This window comes from Podarcis muralis, chromosome 3 (assembly GCF_964188315.1).
Source record: "Podarcis muralis chromosome 3, rPodMur119.hap1.1, whole genome shotgun sequence".
Classification (NCBI taxonomy): domain Eukaryota; kingdom Metazoa; phylum Chordata; class Lepidosauria; order Squamata; family Lacertidae; genus Podarcis; species Podarcis muralis.
In genome coordinates, this window is record NC_135657.1 from 82,724,707 (window position 1) to 82,746,095 (window position 21,389).

The 21,389-nt window shown below is 41.1% G+C and overlaps 2 protein-coding genes across 11 annotated transcripts in view; both read right to left on the reverse strand.

Moving 5' to 3' along the window:
- Positions 1–10,369, reverse strand: part of MYO6 (myosin VI) — a 105,238-nt gene extending 94,869 nt beyond the window's left edge. For 3 of the 7 annotated variants that reach the window (XM_028722813.2, XM_028722810.2, XM_077926208.1), the window contains exon 1: positions 10,212–10,369. The gene's annotated coding sequence lies outside the window, so the exon portion shown is untranslated. The remainder of the gene's footprint in view (positions 1–10,211) is intronic. The other 4 variants (XM_028722816.2, XM_028722814.2, XM_028722812.2 and 1 more) reach the window with 2 other exon arrangements.
- A 6,186-nt stretch (positions 10,370–16,555) lies between these two features.
- SENP6 (SUMO specific peptidase 6) overlaps positions 16,556–21,389 on the reverse strand; it is a 44,691-nt gene continuing 39,857 nt past the window's right edge. For all 4 annotated transcript variants that reach the window (XM_028722805.2, XM_028722806.2, XM_028722807.2 and 1 more), the window contains 3 exons: positions 21,209–21,277; positions 20,965–21,115; positions 16,556–18,863 (listed from right to left, as the gene is read on the reverse strand). In XM_028722805.2, the coding sequence (XP_028578638.2) occupies positions 18,654–18,863; positions 20,965–21,115; positions 21,209–21,277 (430 nt within the window). In that variant the 3' untranslated portion in view covers positions 16,556–18,653. The remainder of the gene's footprint in view (positions 18,864–20,964; positions 21,116–21,208; positions 21,278–21,389) is intronic.

Below are 21,389 nucleotides of genomic sequence, written 5' to 3' on the forward strand. Positions count from 1 at the left end.
AATGTTCAGCTGTTTATGAATGATATAAATTGCAAATGAAGAAAAAGGAACAATTAGAAGCAGAGGGGGACTTTGTACTTGTATGTGGAAATGGGACACATAGAACTTAAGATCAGAAAAAGTGGGAAACTGGAAGGATTTGAAACTGAGTGATTTGTCCACTCCTGCACTGACCACAAAACAGAATACAAACAGACCTCTGAATAACTAAAATTATATTGTTTTAACATATTGCATGTTTCAGTAATTTTTCCCTAGCCAAGCTCCTCCTTTCTGTTCCCAGCACCACCCAAGTTTAAAGCAGCAAAAGTTTCTACTATTAAACAAGTTTTTTTAAAAACTGTAGTATCTAATCCAATGAATATTTAACAGTACAGAGTAATGGGATTAGCACACTTAAGAGTCCAATGGACTGCACCTGTTATTTAATTCTCAACGGCCCAACTTTGCTTTAAAAATGCATTGAGCTCTATTTTTTCCACAACAAGGCCACACAACAGGGGTAGCCAATGTGGTGCCTTTAAGATGTTGCAGACTCCCACTCTTACCTGCCCCAGCTGGCATGGCCAATGGACAGGGCTGAGTTGGAGTCCCTGGTATCTGGAAGGCACCTAGTTGGCTACCCCCATCAATTTAAGGATCAATGAACTTTCTGAGTCTTCTGCAGAGGTTTTATTATGAAATCTACACTGACGTAATTACAAGTTTGCTCAACTAAAAAGCCCGGCACTGCAGAATTGCCTGATCACAACACACGTCAGGAAGCCTACATTAGTCCTCATGCTGGCTGTTGTCAACGCTACAGACTATATATCCTTTGGCATTCAACATCTTGCCTGGGGAAGATAAGGATGTTCCACATCAGCTTCATAATGACCTTGTCTGAAACAAGTTTGGCCAAATACAAGCTATATTTTTAAGCAACAGAGATTAAGCATTTGGGTGAGGAGGAGTATGGCAGTTGTGATTTAATTGCTTCTTGCCCTGCTGAAGTCTTGAGAAAATAAACAGAAATTTATTCTCCCTCATGTTCCACACCTTCCTTGCCATGACTCTCATTGGGACAGAAATGACATCATTTCTCATCTACGTGTGTGTGTGTTTGTGTGTGTGTGTGTGTGTGTGTGTGTACACATGTGTATACATATATATATATATATATCCCCACAGTGCTTGCAAAAAGTTTAGTATGTTATGCTAGAAGATGACCTGTCATCTACATGAAGATACACAGAGTGCCTTAAAGCAGCCTTCCTCCACCAGGTGTTCTCCAGATGTTTTAGACTGCAACTCATGTGCTGGCAGGGGCTGTTGCAGTCTAAAACATCTGGGGAGCACCAGGTTAAGGAAGGCGGTCTTAAAGAAAATGAATTCAGCTTATCTTGTATTTAGCACAACTGCACCAGCAAATTCTTGAACAACCTGTTTTATTACATACATTTAAACCTTAATATGGTCAGGGATACTCACCTCAAGGCCTGCTTTTGCCCATAATCACCAGCCAGCATTTAAAGATCGCCATCTCAGGCCCTGCTCTCTGTTCTCCCTTTAAATCTGGACTCGTTTGGCAAGTGGCCGAGAGAGGACCTTTTTGCAGTGACACTTCAGCTAGGAGCTCCTTCCATGGAGAAGCCCACCAAGCTCCTCCTGTTTTCTGGTGCTTTTAAAAAAACAACAAATCTTGGCTACTGCCCATGGTTAGTGAGGAAAAAGTTTAACCATGAGTCTGGGTCTGAGAAAGTTTCTCTGCCAAATATTGGCTTAGCTCAACGCAGCATGGAAGTAAAAAAAATACCCAACAAAGTGCCTGTGACCTCCTCTCCATGAGCCAACACGTTTGTCCAGTTGCGGCACTGTATAATTTGGTCTACTGTGTTGTGTGAACCAGGCCCGTGTTTTTATCCGTGGTATTTTTTCCCCCAGTTTATTTTTTAAACTGGACGGGTCAACCTGCTTATTTTTAAAACTGGATGGGTAAACCTGCTTTTCAAACTATTTTTTTTAGCTTTGCTGCTTTTCATTTTTATATCTTCACAGGCCACCTTCTGAGATTTCCTAAAAGACAGAGTATAAATCTATACTGTAATCTATCCTCCACAAGCGGCGATAAAAATTTCCATAGAGAAAAGGCTAGCTCTCGAGATTGTCACATCCCAGGAAAAACAAGGACTGAACGGTGTGATGCAGATGAAAGGGGGAGGCCTGCATTTATGGGGAGGAGTGGGCTTTCATTGCAACCTGGAGGATAAAATAACTATGCCACAAAAACAGGCCACCAGATCTGCCCTATAAATTTCCATCCCCGCTGGCACAAAGTCACCAGGGGCACCCTACAGCTAACCCTTATATGTGGATGGCTACCTTTCCCTGATAAATCACATGGCAAACCGAATGTTTTATTTCATAGAGTTTCTTCCCAGTGTAGGAATAAATCAGTGCTAATCAGAGTGCAGTACATATTAATTCTAACACTTTCGTTTTACTTGTCAAGTTCTTGTACTTCTGTTGTAAAATCCATGTGATGCCCTAGATACTGGCCCAGTCTTGATTTATACAGATCCCTCAGGAGAGCTCAACTGTACCACACAGGGACCCTGTTTGTAATATTCAGCTCTTCACCTCCAAAATGATAAGCACAATGCTTGCTGCAGAGTAGGCTTGCCCAACAGCTGTGACATTACCTAGCTTTCTAAAATGAAATTTAAGCCTGCGTTGCTGAAGCCAATAGGATCTCACCTTTCACTTGACAGATAAGCTAAAGCTGCGATTCTAACCCCATTGACCTGGGAGGAAGCCCACCGAATTCAGTAGAACTTACTTCTGAGTCAGCATAATTAGGATTGTGCTAAGCTCCTAAAGCAAACATTCTTTGCAGTGTCCTCCTATACTGGAAAGAATGTGTATTCATGAAAAACAACCATCCTTTACTTGTCAACAACTCAGTGGAAAAGCACAGCCTATGATTCTCTATTTTGCTTGCATTAGGTCTCACATGGAATCCCTGGCACCTCCAGTTAAAATGAGCTCCAATAATGAGGCGTAGAGAAATTCTGTCCACAGTCACTGCTGGTCACTTTAGGCAATATTGAGCCTAGTCTCTGTCAATCCAAAGGAATACTTTTTAAAACAAAAAAACAAAAATTTGGCATAGCAAAGGATCTAATATGATAGTCAACTGGCAATTCTCACTTCACTAACCACCATCCCCTCATATTCAGTTGCCTTCGCAGACTTTCACCACATGTGGGAAAGCATCGCCTTTTCATTCTTTGCATATCAAGCACCTCCCATTCTCATTATCTATCTAGTTTATTAATTTTCTAGGTAAGTTACGGTAAATGCCATCGCATGGCCATTTTAAAACAATTCATTTTGTAAGTGAAGTACAAGGTAGACTGTAGGCTCATGTGTCCAAGAAAAATAAAAATTCCTCATGAGCTAACATCCATACAGGAAGAGACAGAAGACAAATGCAATCAAAGTGAGTATATTTATTATTATAAATATTATTATAACACTTAACATGAGTGTCTCACCAATGCATCTCTCTTAGACACATTTTATGTCAGGGTCTTTCTGCTAATTTGACAATGGGTGAGTTGCTGGGATGGCAGGAAAGGAGTATCCATCCATCATTACTTTGGTCAGCAACTGCCTAGAGCACTGTTTCCCAAAGTGGGCAATACGCCCCCAGGGGGGTGCTGGAACAATCCAGGGGGTGGTAGTAGCCTTGGGTGCAACTGGGGCAGGGGGTTGAATAAAAATAAGGGGGTGGTAGAAGCATAAAGAAAGAAGATTTTTTTGTAAACCATCCATACATGCTTCATCTGTTTTGTAATTATGCTTACCAATGTAACACAGAGTTAAAGTCGCCGTGATTACTTTATTTTCCAAATAAACACACAAAATGCTGGTTATAACTCAAAATCAGTGGTCAAGTCCACCGACAGATCTTAACAAGCATTTTTTATTTTAATATTATCCTTTCGAAATTAAAAAATTGTCTAGTAGCACCTTAGAAACCAACTAAGTTTGTTCTGGGTATAAATTTTCATGTGCATGCACACTTCTTCAGATACTTCTTCGTCAGACCAACATGGCTACCTACCTGAATATTATCCTTTGTGTGTAATGCACTATGTTACTATGGTTGATTTTAATAAGTAATTTTATAATTTAAAGCTTCAAGGTGTCTTATTTACAATAGCATCTTCCTTTACTATGTTGTAGGACATAGGTAGAAATATAGACACATAAAAAAACCACAAATTTGTCAGTGCATCTTTCTGTTCATTCACTTAAAGAAGGTAGATTTCCAGGAGGGCGCTAAGTAATTATTTTTATGAAAAAGGGGTGGTAGGCCAAATAAATTTGGGAACCTGTGTCCTAGAGGCAGGTTGAACATTATGATCAAGTCATAAAACCCCATGAAATCCCCCTCTTGGCTGGCCCCTGTCATAGTGCTGTCATGCTGCCAGAATTGCTTAGAGATTTCTCCAGTACCCTTAGGAAGCGCTGCAAACATTTCATGGGGAAAGCTACACAGGGTGGAATTCTAGCTGCTCTGCCCTTTTCAAGGCACAGTAGCCCTCAGGGCCAGGGCCTGGCAGCTACCTCCCTGCTTAGGCAAGAAAAGAGAGAGGCAAGCAGTAGCCTTCCAAGGACGCCCCACCCTGAAAGCGTTTGATTAAGAATGAAAACAGCTATGACTAACTGTGTAACAATGCAAAGTCCCAATGGGCAGAGCTGCCAGTTCCCAGCTGCCAAGCTGCTAATAGTCAACGAGTTTCACCTGCTACTACCTGGTATCAGGTGCTTCATGCTCAAACCAGAAGAAGATCATCACACCGGGTAACTTGGCACAATGACAACCGACGGCAAATGCCTCCTGATACAGGCACACTCTAGAAGGCAAGCTGACCCTTCCAAGTGGCCCTTCAAGAGAGGGAATCAATAATCAACTTCCACTTTGCTCTCAGCCTTAGGTTCTCCCATGCATGGTTTGCTTTAATGTTGTGGGTGCCCCAAAGGGAGATATCCCTGAAGAAGCATGGAAAATACCACAGGTTCAATCCCCAACATCTTTAGGTGGGGCTGAGAATCATAGAATCATAAACTTGTAGAGCTGGAAGAGACCATGAGCATCATCTAGTCCAACCCCCTGCAGTGAAGGAATCCTTTTGCCCAATGTGAGACTCGAACCCAGACCCTGGGTTCTCATGCTCTACCAACTGTGGGAAAGACCTCTGTTTTCAACCATAGAGAACTGCTGCCCTTCACTAGAAGCTTTAGCTACCTACATCCTGACAAGATTTCTTGACGTAATCAGTAACACTGGCTACGTTCTCCCCTGCCCTCCTATGATATTGTTCATTTTTCTTTTCTTTTCTATTTTTAACAGACATGCTGCTCATAATAAATACAACTAAGGGTGCAGCTAAATTACTGTTTATCCATCTTTCTGTGAAACTTTGTTCCGTGTGCATTGTCTACAAAGTTGCCTACAGCTATCCACAATAAGAAAAAAACAGCAAACTGCCTGGGAAAGCAAGCCTCTCTACAAAAACAACAACGAAAAAAACACTCTCATTTAAAAAAGAAAACCTCTTTTACTGTGGGGTAAATTGAAGTCAGAAAGGCTTTGCATCATTTCTTTTGTTTTGAACTTTTTGCAAGACTCCCGCCTTGGCCTACTAAGTTTTAAGCACTGCAATGCTCCGTTGGTTTTCAATAATAACTTGATAAAAATAAGAACTTGATAAAAACCATTCGGAATGGCACAGACCCCTTCAGACAACCGGGCCAGTTCCTTATGTGCTCTACTGCAGCAGTCATCACACAGTGTGAATAACCTGTTCCTCTTACAAAGGGTCTCTCATTTGGTGATATGCTTCAGAAAGGCAATTTTCCCCCAGGACTAAACCTGGAGAGATTATTTATACTACTGAGCATGCCTTACATAAATTAGGTTTTATTAAGTATGCTGTGAGTGTGTTTTATTTTTACCTTGTCAGTTACCCTGAGAGGACTTCTGCCCTTAAAAAATACAGCCTAAAACTCTTTCTAATTAATTAAACATGCAACAGTTTGGCTTTTATTCCAATCTTTCTCTTGCCAGTAAAGATAACAATGCATATATATTTTTAATTTTTATTATCGACATAATGATGTAATCCTTGAAAGACACTTGAGGGATGTTAAAATAACCACCATCAACAATTTATAGTGTACTTGGGTTTTGGCAGAGCTTGTTACTGAAGCTAAATTGGAGAGCAAGAGTCTCATTTTTCACCTCTGTTAATGTGTCATACTTGCAGCACAAGAAGGCTTGCTTTAGTTGTCAACCTTTGTACTCTCCTGAACTGAGGATCAGGTTCACAGGCCATTTTACAACTTAATGATTTCAAGAACAGTGTGAGGGAAGTAGCTCATCTCTCCATCAGCATTAGTTGCAAATGACGAGATCTAGTCCTGCTCTGGGATCAGAATCTGTAATTATTCAACTATATTTATTGCTCCGAAAGACACCATATTATCTAGACCAATTACTGCAGTATCTTTAGTTATTTTGCCTCTGATCTGAAGGGTGAAAGCAATAACACCTGTTAGGAACTGCTTGCATCACATTCACTGCTAAGGGACCTCCTGCATATGAGATTTTCCTGCATCTGTTCATATAGTACACCCAAAACTCCCGGGATACAAAGCCCCCATTTACAGCTTGTTGAAATGCCCTTTCTACACAGCACACACACACAGAATCCTGCACTATGGGTGGGTGGTGCCGTCTGCATATGAGAAAATATGATGCGAGAAATGCCATGCTATGGAAAATGCACACATTTTCTAATTCAAAGATCACTCCTGCAAGCAATTCCCTTCTTCCTTTGCCCAGGAAAGTGTAACATGTAAAAATAATGCATTCTGTCCACAGTCCAAAACAATATGTTGCATCTCAGGTTTCCCTGGTTAATCTGCAAAATATCCAGCACCATCTAATTATGTCATATAGTCAAAAGTACTGTGCTTCAACTGAGAAATATGTTGGCAAGCGGTTTTCACGGGTTACAGGAACATAGGAAGGGGTCTTATACAGTCAGACCATTAATCCATCTAGCTCAGCTTTGTCAACAAAGACTGGCAGTAGCTCTCCGCGATTTCAGATGGGAGACATTCCTTACCCTACCTTGAGATACCAGAGATTGAACCTAGGATATTTTGCATGTAAAGCTCTACATCTGAACACTTAATAGTTTGTGAAAATGCCCAATTAACAATGACCAAGATCCAAATAGAGGCATAGGTTTATGCAAGAGGCTTGTCCTAGTCTAATGGAATCTACAGTATAATTTAAGATTCCCTTGCCACCCAATAGCAACATTCTCTAGGTGGCTTACAGTATCCTAGACAACATTTTAAGAAGCTATACTTACTGATATACATGTACATGCCTCGTTCAGCTTTGCATAATTCAAGAGACAAATAGCATAATGAAAGTCACTCCCCTCTACCTTAAGGAGCATTTGAAATACCATGTCCCATCACCAACAGAGAATTTCCCCAAGGAAGAGACAGGCATGGTTCTTGACTTTAGCAATACCATTCCAGTGTCTCCACTTTTCCCAATTTCTGTCCAAAACTTAAACCCACACAAAGAAAGGCACAGCTTCCCGAAACAGGGGCCATCAGACAAACTGAAATTTAATATCAACAGCTAATGCAAGACCAAACACTTAAAATGATTAATTTTCTGCCACACGCCACAAAGGAAGCAATTTCTCAAGATTCATAGATAACCATCACCCTTCCTTCCTGAATTAATCCATGATAAAATGTATTATATTATCATTTTGCAGCCCAGTTCCTGTTATCTTTCGTTCTCACCTTGCTCACTGTGTGGGCAGTCAGCACAAGTTACAGCTGCCCTGGAGATGATGCCAGAAATTACCTCCTAGCACCCACTGTGCTTTGTGTCTCCATCTCCTATTCACTGCAGCCTTGGAGCAGGCCAGGATGGCATAGTTAGTACTTCTAAATAGAATGTATAGCTTCTTATAGTTCAGGCATGCTAGAGATCTCCATATACAATAAAATACGCTCACTACACAGCAGTTGCTTTTAGCAACATGTATGGGGAGACTGTAACGTAACTTAGGCTCACTATTGTATCTCCATTTCCTTATCTGTGAGTATGTGCAACAAAGGTAACCAACATGGCTCCTCCAAATGTCTCTGTACTCCAACTTCCATCAGCCCCAGACAGCATGGCCAGGGGTTCTAGGATGATGGGAGTTGTAGTCCTTCATTATCTAGGGAGCACCATATTGGCTGAAGTCAGAGAGAGAATACACATATGCGTATAAATATACGCAATTTAATTAGAACACCTGAGAGATTCAACAGGAGATCTGGGCCAGAGTTTGTGAATCACATTTTCTGCCACAGACAAATGTGTGCACTCTGTTCTCCATCTAGACTATGAACACTTCCCAATGGGGGAACCCCCCCCCCCGAGCCTCAGCTTCAGACATTCAACAGGAGTCCATAAGTACCACAATACTGGTAACCTCTCCTCCCTACCTACTAAATATCCAAAGCTGTTCCATTTAATGTATCTCACAATTAGTTCCTGGCTCTGAAAGCTGATGCAACTTCTTTTTTTATAAGTTTTTTTATTGTAGCAGACAAACATAGATATTCTTCTGTAACTTGTACTAATAGCCTGTGACCTTTGATCTCAGGTGTGCATTTTGGGTCAGAACCTTCCACCAAATGCTGGTGTTTATCTTTTACCTGAAAGTTTTGAGGAAGGTTATGCTGTAATAAACATCCTGATAAGGAAGTCTAACTTTTCCCTGCTGCAAAACCCAGAGTGCATCCTCATTGCTTCCTTCTTTAATTATAAGAGATTACTCAGGTAAAGGGCTCAGGACTTCTCTATTAACACCAGAGACTCAGGTTCCACAGTAATCATCACATCCTGAATTAATTAGCAGGCGGCATGTTAATTTAATGAAAGAGGCAGACAAGGTAACAACCACTGTGTGCAAGGAAACCTTCTTTAGTAGCTATAGTTTCTAATGTTTAGATGTTGCTGTTATTGTTAATAATAATAATAATAATATTTTAAACCTCATGAGTACCCGCTATCCTCCCACATCATAAGGCAACACACAGCATCAGGAACTTTAAACCCCGCTCCCCATTCTCCAAATACCAACTTTTCTGGAATAATAGCTGTCAACTTTTCCCTTTTCTTGCGAGGAATCCTATTCGGAATACGGGAATTTCCCTTTAAAAAGGGGGAAAGTTGACAGCTATGTCTGGAATGTCAGCTTCTTTCTTCATTTCAGAATATCTGATATACCTCAAGTAAGCAAAAAAACAGTAAACAAACCCAAGGTAAGTGTGTTTGTGGGGCGGAATTTTTTTTGAGAACTCAGAAACCTTCAAAGTTCTCTTTAGGTCAAAAGTTCTGCAGCCTCTCCCAGCTGCAATCACTTCCTACAGAGAGTAATTACCGCATTTAGAAGTTCTCCTAAAGGTGAGCAATCAACCTGCAACAACTGCCACCCAAAGTTTCCAAAATCAGAGAGAGAGGCTAAATCATTCCATAAAACAACATGCCGCAAATGACGAACAGGATGGAAAGCCACCCTTTAACCTATATATACACATACATGTAGATTATGACACATACATATGCACCAACATACTGTGTGTGTAGAAAAAAAAAGATTACTTGCAATGTACATAAAAAAGAGCAGGCTAGTGTATGCTTTTGGAGGTGACTTTTAATGCGTGTTTGTGGGAGGTGATTTTGGAAAGTGTTAAAAACTTCCCCAAACCAAAGCCTATGTTGCTGTTCATATCTATCTAGAATAAAACAAGTCGTATTCCAAGCTTTATCTAACAAAAGTCAATCAGGGTTCCCACATGAACAGCGTCAGCAACAGGAGGGGGAAAGCCCAAGACAGAAAGCAGACCCGAATGCAAGGGAGAGAGGGAGGAAGGGAGAGAGGAAGGGAGGCGGAGAAAGAGAGAAGAAACTCGGGATGGAAAAAGAGGGAAGGGGCTCAGAGACGGGGAGAGGGGAAAGAGCCAGAAGAGGCGGAAGGGGAGACAGGGCAGCAGCAGCGCAGCCGCCGGCTTTCTAAGCCAGGAGGGAGGAAGGCAGAGCGAGGGGTTCTCCGTCTGGCCCCCCCGTTTACCTGCCGCCGTCGCCGCCGCCGCGCTTCGTCCCCAGCTGATGCCGACTCGGCCCGGGCGTTGCGCGGCTGCTGCTGCTCCTCACAGCTCCGCCCCGGCGCTCCTGGGAGCCGAGAGCGGCCGGGCCGGGGCGGGGCCTCCGCTGACGCCACGGCAGGAGAGGGAGGAAGCGCCTGGTGCCGTCCGGAGTTGCAACTTGGAGCAGCTCTTGTCCGCTCTCCTCCCTGGCCAAGGGATGCTGAGCATGCGCGGACCCGGCCGAGCGTGCTCAGTAAGCGGCGCCGAAGTCGCCTGCCCAGTTCGTTGCCCTTCCTCGGACTTCTAAGTCACACATGCAAGAAGTAGAACGCGAGCGATCTGCTCCGGGGCAGGAGGACTCGGAGGGTTGTTCGGAGAGCAGAGTGCTCTCGCTTTGTCGTCCCTTTGGCTGCCCGCACGAGCCTAATCTTCCGAGTGTGTTGCATGGCAAAGCATCGCTTCAGACCCCCCACCCCATAGAAAAAGAGAGAATTGGTACCCACACAACGATCATACGCAAAGAATGCGGAGGTTTTATCTAGCACAACAAAACAAGGCTTGTGCGCAGCTACAGCAGTCCATGTGTTTTAATATTTTATGAAATATTATATTTAGTATTTTATTATCCCTGCCTTTCCATGTACAGTGGTACTTCGGGTTACATATTCTTCAGGTTACAAACTCCGCTAACCCAGAAATAGTGCTTCAGGTTAAGAACTTTGCTTCAGGATGAGAACAGAAATCGTGGCGCGGCAGCAGCAGGAGGCCCCATTAGCTAAAGTGGTGCTTCAGGTTAAGAACAGTTTCAGGTTAAGAACGGACCTCCGGAACGAATTAAGTACTTATCCCGAGGTTCCGCTGTACCTTGGTATTTCGAGGTTCAATTTGTGATTCAATATATTTAGGAAGTGAAGACTGAGTTTTCTTTGTTCACCCAAATGTGGGTTTCTGACATTCCCTTCCTCAACCCTTTTTTTTTTTTTTTAAAAAAAAGAAGTTTTTCCTGTCCTGACATACAGGTTTCTGAGATGAATGAATATCTGTAGCAATAACAAACACTTTTGGAACATTAGGAGAGAAAGGATAGGTGTTCAATGTGGGCATTTGTTAGGAAGATACATAAGGAAGGAAGGAAGCTCGGAGCAAGTAGGGCTCATGTTGTTTGAGCAGAGTAAGGCAATAAATCCACTGTCCAGCCCAGAATTTCCTGTGTTATTGAAACCAGCTCTGAACAAGTTTGTTTTCTTTTTCTTTTCATCTTTGTGAGACGCAGAGTGGCGCTTTCAGCTACAAAGCTGACCTCCACATTCTTGCAAAGAATACTTTCCTCTTTGGCCTAGAATGCAGGAGTGCAGGCTCAATGGAACACCTTCTCTTCTCTTCCCATGCCCATTGTCACAGGAGTGCAGTAGAAATCCCATTTCTAAAATAAAAAGCTAACAAGCAAAGTTCACAATTCAAAGCCTGAATAGCTTCACTTCAGGCTTTCCAAAAGCAGTTTCTGAGATGTGTTTGGGCAGGATTCTTACAAAAGGCATGCTTTGCAGCTAATTACATTCCTCATTCACATAACATGGCATTCACATAACAAAACAATTATTGCTGGGATGGTTAAAGTGGGTGACCCATTTCTGTGATGTCAGTGCAAGGTTATTTCCGCCTTGTTTTTCATGCCACTCCCACTTTTCTTCTTAGTTCCCTGTCACATACCAACCACCTTAGGTGATGACCTCTGTTAGGCTAGAAAACGCCTTCATTTATTTTTGGCACACACAGAGGCAATCACAGAGCATCTTGTTAACGGGAACTTTACAGGACATAGATGGTCTTTGGTTATTGTTATTTTCCCTTGTGTCAATTGTGTATAAATTTACATAGATTTTGCTCTTCAATACTGAAGGGTTCCCAGAGCAGTTATCATCCAAAAGCAACCAATGACCCCAAAGCCAATAGTTTCACTAACAGAGCAAGCAAACAGCAATAATTTTTTAAATTTTAACTGGCAAGAGACCACAGCTACAACCTCACTCCCCAAATTAACCCTTCATACCACAGTATCTTCATCCTTCAGGATGGCACTTAACTATTAATGTCACAAAAATAATAGTAAAACTGCAGTAGCAAGCAAAATATATAAACTGTGGAAGGCAGAAGAGAAAATCACACCTATTTCCCACCACTGCCCGCCCCCCCTTTTGTCCTACTCTGCCTGGGCCAAAATTATATAGTATATAATATAGTATTATCATACAGTGGGGGTGGGGAATCCCATGGACTGGGAGGCCTGGTAATTATTCAGGTTGCCATAGGTGTGTGTAAGAGCATTTAAGGTAAAGGTAAAGGTACCCCTGCCCATACGGACCAGTCTTGCCAGACTCTAGGGTTGTGTGCTCATCTCACTCTATAGGCCGGGAGCCAGCGCTGTCCGCAGACACTTCCTGGTCACGTGGCCAGCGTGACAAGCTGCATCTGGCAAGCCAGCGCAGCACACGGAACGCCGTTTACCTTCCCGCCAGTAAGCGGTCCCTATTTATCTACTTGCACCCGGGGGTGCTTTCGAACTGCTAGGTTGACAGGCGCTGGGACCGAACGACGGGAGCGCACCCTGCCTCGGGGATTCGAACCGCCGACCATGCGATCGGCAAGTCCTAGGCACTGAGGTTTTACCCACAGCCCACCCGCGTCCCGTTGTAAGAGCATTTAACTCTTTATTGATGTGCTGGAGTCCTAAATTAAATTCCTCCATGAAAGCTGCTAATTGGCACCAAGATTTCCTCACAATGCACAGAGCAATATAGGTGGAATCTTATTCAGGGCTGTAGCACTCAAATAAAGGGCTAACACTCACACACTTGCTGCAGCCTGGGTAATGATGAGCTGCCCTCCCTGCACAGTTGATGCTATTAGCATTTGCTTAAAATTTGCCTGTTCAATGCTATGATGCATTTAATGTCATGTGTGCTCTGGTGCTCTTCTCTGCTGCATAGTTCATGAGCAGGCTTCACCACTATGAGTATTTTATGTTACAAAGTGGTGTGCAGAGCATCTATGGAATTTTAAAGAGTTGCTTTAAATTTGCTGTATAGTGTTTTGTTTTGTTTTGTTTTAAGGGCACAAGCAGGATGCACAAGAGGAAATACTTTGCTGCAGCTTAATATATTTTAATGTACTGTATATAAATCACTCAGTTCCAGTCTCTTTTTTTGAGGCCAGAACTGCTGCCGCCCCCAGAACCATCTTGTGTGACAAACCTGTGGTATGCTTGGGGTTATTCCAGTTGTAGCAATATCCTACAAATATATGCTTCTCCATATACATTTTGGAAGCAGGCCAGGAATGGGTTTTCCCAATACAATGGTACCTCAGGTTAAGTACTTAATTCGTTCCGGAGGTCCGTACTTAACATGAAACTGTTCTTAACCTGAAGCACCACTTTAGCTAATGGGGCCTCCTGCTGCTGCCATGCCGCCGGAGCGCAATTTCTGTTCTCATCCTGAAGCAAAGTTTTTAACCTGAAGCACTATTTCTGGGTAAGCGGAATCTGTAACCTGAAGCATATGTAACCTGAGGTACCACTGTACAAGTACAATTATTGGCAGGCACTAACATAAGAGTTCTGTTAAATTGCAACTCATGTTGCACTTCAAAAGGAAGGACAGGGTCAATCCCACTTATAGTGGTGGACTGTGCTAATATGGCACCCTGAACAAGGGCACACTTTAGCACCCACTAAATATTTATGTGCTCTTGTGTGTAGAACCCTGCAAGGCAATTCTTGAAGTTTACACGATCCAATTGCCCCTTTTTAATACAGTCAAGCCTCAAACGGCTCAGTTTTTGAACGTTTCGGCTTCCAAACGCCAAAAACCCAGAAGTAACTGCTTCGGTTTTTGAACGATTTTCGAAAGCCGAATGTTCTACGTGGCTTCTGTTTTGAGTTTCCCTATTGTACTGAGGCTTCCGCTTTCCGTTTTGAGTTGTCAAACATTTTGGAAGTTGAACGGTCTTCCGGAACGGATTACGTTCGACAACCAAGGTTTGACTGTATAGAAAAAGCTGTAGTCCTATGTTCCTTTCAAGAATTTGAAGAAAGGACTCAACACTACTTCTTTTTATAAAGCTTTGCATTTAGGAAACAAACAAAACAACTCAAAAAAGGCAAGATGTGCTCCAACCAGATTGGTTAAATTTTTGGACAAAGTACACAATAATCTGCATTCAACTAATCTTTACTCAGAGTAGACCCACTTAATGAAACAAGTTAGTTGTGGCCATTCATTTCAATGACTCTATTCTGAGCAAATGTTCATGTTTCTGCTTATTTTTTTTTAAGAAAAAACCTAGTATGCTTTCTTCTGACCAGCTTTGGTTTTAATGCTATAAAGGAAAATCTTTGTAGTGCTTTACAAGGAAAGGTGAGAATGAGTAATCTGATGCATTATTTATAGACTTGAGTACATTCTACCCAAATACTCCAATGAAAAAGGAAATGCTGCCTTGGTTTACTGGCCCACAAGAATGTCTGGTTTCTGTAAAACTTCTCTAATGTTACAGGGGAAGGAACAGATCAAACTAAAGGGCAAAAATGAACAAGAAAATTAGAAATAAGATTTAAGTAGTGAAATGCATGCTAGTTGTACATACCCCACCAACTCAAATTATTTCAAAGGTGCACATACTCACTTTTAACCTAATACTTGGACTACCAATTCTAACACAAATTGCCAGGGTTGGTTTCTTACGACGAAATGAAATCTAACAGTATTCAGAAAGGCTTCCTAGAATTAGGAAATTTTCCTAGCCAGAATTCTATATACACTGGCACTGTAGTAAGTTCAAGTAAAAGTGTTGGGACTTGCCTCCAAGCAAGATGTGTTTAGATCAGCGGTTCCCAAACTTTGTTGTTTATCTCTGGACCACTTGGAAATTGCTATGGATCTTGGTGGTTTTGCTGCCTGTTTAGCAATTGTAAAGAACTGTACTTATGGTTCACCATACTGGGAGGAAAGTGACAAGTGGGGCACCGCTGGGATCTATCCTGGCCCCCGTGCTGTTCAACATCTTTATAAATGACTTAGATGAAGGAACTGAGGGGCTGCTCATCAAATTTGCAGATGACACCAAACTGGAATGGGTAGCTTGTAATGCAGAAGACAGAATCAGGATTCAAGAGAAGAGTAACACATTGGAGAACTGGGTCAAAACAAGCAAAATGAATGCCTTAGTCATACCCCACCTGGAGTACTGTGCCCAGTTCCGGGCACTACAATTAAAGGAGGATATTGAGAAGCTGGGATGTGTGCAGAGGAGGGCAAGCATGAGAAAGGGCCTGGAAACCAAGCCTTAAGAGGGATGGTTGAGAAAGTAACAACAATACTACATTCTCCATTTGCAAAACCAAACCAACAGGGAAGATCTACTGAAAACAAGAGGAAAATATTAAAGCATACAATGCTTGGGAGAATTTTTAGAGGTCATGAAAGTTGGTGTATAAAGTTTCTCAAACATGTGTCTTCCCACTCCTGCCCCCACACTTTTCCTATCATGTGCTCCGTCATTTTATGAAAACCTGCTTTGAGCACCATCTCACATTTTAAAAGGGGTGTCTGAAATGTTTCTTCAGCTAAACTTGTCACGGAGCTTTGGGAAAGGAAGATACAAACATCTAAATAAAAAGGAAAGTCCTGTTACACTAGATTAACCGGACCTCATTTTAGAATATTCCCCAAATGTTCTGCACTCTTAAGTGTAAGCAGGCAATTCTCTCAGCAAGAAAAATAAAGAATGCCACAAGGGAATATTAAATGTCACCTCTCCTTCTGCCTCTAGCAAATGTTTACCAGCACATCATACATTTTTCATGCTAAGTAACCTAAAACTTTTATAAGAATTCCTAACAGTTATTCTATCCAACATGAAAACCAATACAAGAGAGACATCTAATTAGTAAGCTATTTGATAGCTTTCTCTGAAGAACTCATTCATGCTGCTTTTAATGAATACAGGTCATACTGTCTTAAAGGCATTATTATGCAGGCAAGAATGTATTTCTATAAACACACCCACTCTGTGTATGTCTACTCAGAAGGAAGCTTCACTGACTTCAATGGAACTTATTCCCAGGCCAGTGTGTTCTGGACTGCAGCCTCTACTGGTGCATTCCCTCCTTTGGTTTCTCTGTATAGGATTTCAGCTCGACTTTTATACTTGAACTCAGGTGCTGATTAATGTCAGATGAGCATGTGCTGTTGTTTTTCAATACACTGTAGAAACAAATCAGGATTAAAGCTAGGCAACATGCAGCATAAATTACCCAAGGTCTTCAAACTTGTTTTTTGACCATTTTATTAAAAAAATAAATTTCCTATATCAACATGTGTATCAGGTTGCTGCATGACTGATCCATTACCATAATATTAAGAGAAACATTGCATTCTTCACATCTCGAAAAGGAATACAAGCTCCAGGACATTCTGAAAAACAGAACCATGTAATCAGAACTAAAGTATACCACAACCTGTTTTGTTTTTGTTTTTTTAAAAAATCATTTCAACAAAAAAACCTTGCCCAGGCTGGTATGCATTTTGCTAAGTCTACTCTTCTAATATAACTTGTTCAAGAAGTACTATTATTATTATTTTGCCACACCAACAAATGTTTACATTTGTTGTCAATCCTTTTTAGGTTTTACTCTAGCTAGCTTTCTAAAAAATGACTAGTAATTCTCAATTTTGAGGCATAAATGCTGGATCATTAGTGCCACTTGTGCGCTTTCATATCTAATGCCAAGAGTTGTTTCTTCAGAGTCACAAGTTATCCCTATGGATTTCTTGAGTGTAACACTGACAATGCCATGAGGGTTCTACAGCTGGTCTGACCACGGCAAATATTGGGAAAGTATGGAAAACCTAAGGCTGCAATCCTAAAGCTGGGCTCCTTAAATTGAAGCCAATTAGACAGAAGCAATTTTGTGTGCTGCACTACAGCTCCAAACAGTACTGCACTTGGTCTTCCTCTTTGGACAAAGTAATATCAGAACTAGCTGCGTGTAAAAACAAAAGCAAAAAGGTGTACTGAGCGGGTGACACTGCTGTAAAAATCAAGAACCGATGCAAAAGTAAAAAATCCTGTGTATACAGGTTAAAAGGACATACAGAGTCGTGATGGTCTAAAACTCAGCATATTCCAACGGTATATTTCCTCCCATTCAAAGTCTCTTTTGGACAAAAGCATTGTTACACCAAAACGTATCTGCAAAGGAGTTTCTGTTCCCCACTTTTCAATATCAATACCTTGTGAATATTTAAGGAGTTATGGAAGAGACTTGATTTCTTTTGGACTTTTTAGAAAAGCTGGCATCATAAGGCTGTACTTCTTGAAACATAATTTAAAAATCAAATTACATCATGGAAATATGCCAACAAGTTGTCTCAGTATTGGAAGATAACTCTACTTAAAATTGAGGGGGGAAGGAAGCAAGCAAGCAATGACATCTAGCAATATTTTGGTTTTCTGGACAATACAAAAAAATAGTACTCGTACATTTAAGAAATGTTCCATCAGATAGATAAAGCACATATGAATGCACATTCAGAATTCTGACACAGAAAATGTAATGTGGACAATTTGCTGCTATTTCCAAGCACACTTACAAAAAATACAATTTTATAATGAAAGAATTGTCAAAATACAGTTGAACAACGATCGGGAGCCACGCCCCCAAAAAGGATTCAACAGTATTACTTAAGCTCTGTTTCAGACTGTATTAAATACTGCTTGAGTAAACTTGTGGTCATAAAGCAGCATTATTCCAAGCACTTGTGAAGTTCCTTCTTTCATTATCTGAAGTGTCCTTTACTAAAGATTACACTGCCTGGCACTCGGATTCAAAGTGCAAACTCCTCACCTTGGAAACACAATGCATTTAGACACATTCTTATATTGTTGTACATAGCTGAAGCAGACACATCTTGTATATGGCAACTGTAAATCAAAGTATGGGTTTGATCACCTTGCTACATAGGTATTCCCCGTGCATTACAGAAGTCTTACTGGGAAATGTTCAATGACAACTTTACTTAAACACAGAAAGAGTTAACCAATTCATCCTATAAATATCTTCTTTATTTGCTTTGTGTCTAGAAGTTTCTATTAAGTTCTATTAACAGAAATACATAACAAAAGGTCTTCTATGTAGTGAAAAACTTAATTACAAATATTGAAAAAGGTTGGACTAATTAACATATGTACAGATTTGTCTAGTTAATATATTGAGGGGAATCTGTTTAATTAATGACATACATTTATAAGCATCAACAGTAAGTTTCAGTTGATAGTACTCCAAGTCCTTAGTTTGGGCAATGAGGATATGGTAAATTTCAAGATTGTTTTTTTAAAATGTAGCCATAACATGCAACAGAAAATATTCAGTCTGAACAGCTGCTGATAAATTGTTCTATTCCTTCCTGAAAAGATTTCTCTGCCAAATTAGTGTCCTTCTGTCCCTTCTTTTCTTTGTTCTGCTGTTCCTGTAGATTCAGGATTATGTTTCGTATTTCTTCCCGTTTTGTTTTCATTCTTGGGCGAGGAAACCAGTCTGTTAAATTCATTGGTAGTTCAAAACTTAGAATAGGAGTCTAGTAGAGACAAAAGAAGTAGGTTTATAGCAACAGGGCCTATAATGTATGACTTTTATATGACGTATTCAAAAATTAAGAATATCAGAAAATGCCAGATTTGTTACATTTTTACCCTTCCTCCAGTTTCCTCTTAAAAGAGCATACACATAGTACAACATACTCCTAAAGAAAACAATCATACAGAAATTCTCAACAAAACAATAAAAACTATATTTATTTCTGCTTGCTGAAATGTACAAGGTCTTCATGAGCGGACTGCATAAACTAGCCTAGCTAAACTAGTTTTGATTACACTGAAACATTGATTACTATATTTGGTTCTATTCAGCTACTTTCTTAAGGTCCCATCTACACAATACATTTAAAGCAGTGTCATAACACTTTAAACAGTCAAAGCTTCCCCCTTGGAGTTCTGGGAACTGTAGCCTGTCACAGCTGAGAATTGTTAAGAGGACCCCAATACCCCTCATAGATCTACAATTGTGGCTTAACAGTCAATCTGTCTTCTCAGGAACTGTAGCTCTATGAGCGGAATTATGGGTCTCTTAACAACTCTCAGCACCCATAACAAAATGCAGTTCCCAGAATTCTTTGGAAGAAGCCGTGACTGTTTAAAGTGGCATGATACTGCTTTAAGTGAATAGTGCAGATGGGGCCAGGATAAAGCTGTGACAATGTTCTGTAGTCCCGGGGCATTAGGCTAGAATGCTGGCTTAATAATGGAAGCAGGAAGGTTGTCTTGCTCACACCTTACAGATTAATCTATCGTTAGAAGCAGTTTATGGTTTTCTACCAGAATGCCCTAGATAACTTTTGCACAGGGTCACACGACAAAAGGGAGTGAGATGCTTTTTTTTTGTCACAAGTGGAGCACAGGTTTGCTTATCTGCCATTGTTGTAGTGCTCATGATGTATTATCATCTGCAAATAATTCTATAGCTCCAACACTCAGCACAATACAACATGCATTGGAAAGGGTTCCTAGTGACACCTCACTACACAATTTAAATGTGTACTTAATCCATTTGCATCTATAAAATTGTTCAAGGCACACTGGGGAACTAGAGTCCCCACAGCATTTTAAAGCTACTTTACTTTAAATATGTGCATGTTTATATAACCTATAGAACATTAAATGTGTGCATGTTTATATAACCTATAGAACAAAACAAAACAAAGTATCAACAGAAGCATTAATCCTAGGATTCAGCCATCATCATTATTCTATGTTGTGGAGCAAGCTACACTCTTGCTCATTCTTCTTAATTTAACCTATAATAGGTGCTGCCGCCAACTAGTCATCCTGACACAGTAACCCACTGAGAATGTGGCTAAGATAGGCAGGAGTTGCCTTATCAAATCCAAAGCAATCATAACATTGGGAACTAACTGGTCTTTTATAAATGCTGTACTGCAGATTGTTAACTACCTCTAATCATTGTAAAATAAAAGCCATGGAAGTAGAAAAATGGAGACAGGGCCAAGAGGTGCATACAAGCACTGCTCCCAATGTTCCTGGGTACATGAGCTTCCGTTCAGATGTCTGGAGAAAGTGATTAGTTCTGCATAAAATGCCATATTCCACAAAGAAAGCAAGATAGCGTGACACTGAATTCCACTATTTTTGGCTATTACGAACATTCCGCCTGCCCGAGCTTGCCAGATTGAATGATCCCTCCACCCCTCCCACTGTGGGGGTAGCAGGGGACACATGGGGGAAGAGAGTACAGTCATACCTAGGATCCCAAACGCATTGCGACTTGAACGTTTTGTCTCCTGAACGCCGCAAAATGAGTGTTCCGGTTTGCGAATGTTTTTTGGAAGCTGAACGTCTGACGCAGCTTCCGATTTGAGTGCAGGAAGTGCCTGCAGTCAATCTGAAGCCGTGTCTTGGTTTTTGAACCTTTTTGGAAGTGAAACGGACTTCTAGAACGCATTCCGTTCAAGAACCGGGGTATGACTGTATAGAAAGCCCAGCTGCATGGAGTTCATTAGGTGACTCCCATCCACAGGCTCCAGAAATGTGCATGGTGGCTAAATTAAACCCGATAATTTCAATGTCCCTAAAATTTTAAACTAAAAATACCAATAATCTCACCTCAAAAAAGCTCTCCACATACTGTAGCACATAAACTCCACAATCACTAAAGTTGTTCTGCTGCGGCACTTTAGGGTTTGAGCCTTTCATAACATCTTTGGAGAAACTTCTTTTAGTGCCTTTCCTGACTTCCCACTCCACCTCCAAGTATCTGCAATATAAAATCAAGAGGATGAGAAAAATGCTTTTATGGGATGTTCCAGCACTGACTGAAAAGGTTTTGCTTGAGAGGTCAACTACTTACTCCCGTAGTGTTCTAACGACGTTTGATCGGGAAGGCCCTCGCAATGAATCCATGAGAAGAATGCAAGGCCTACAAGAAAGCAAATTGTTTTGGTCTCATTAGAATTTTGCATATGCCACAGTGTTAAAACAAGGAAATGATATTATTTGATGAGGGTTCATATAGCTCTCACAGGTATGTG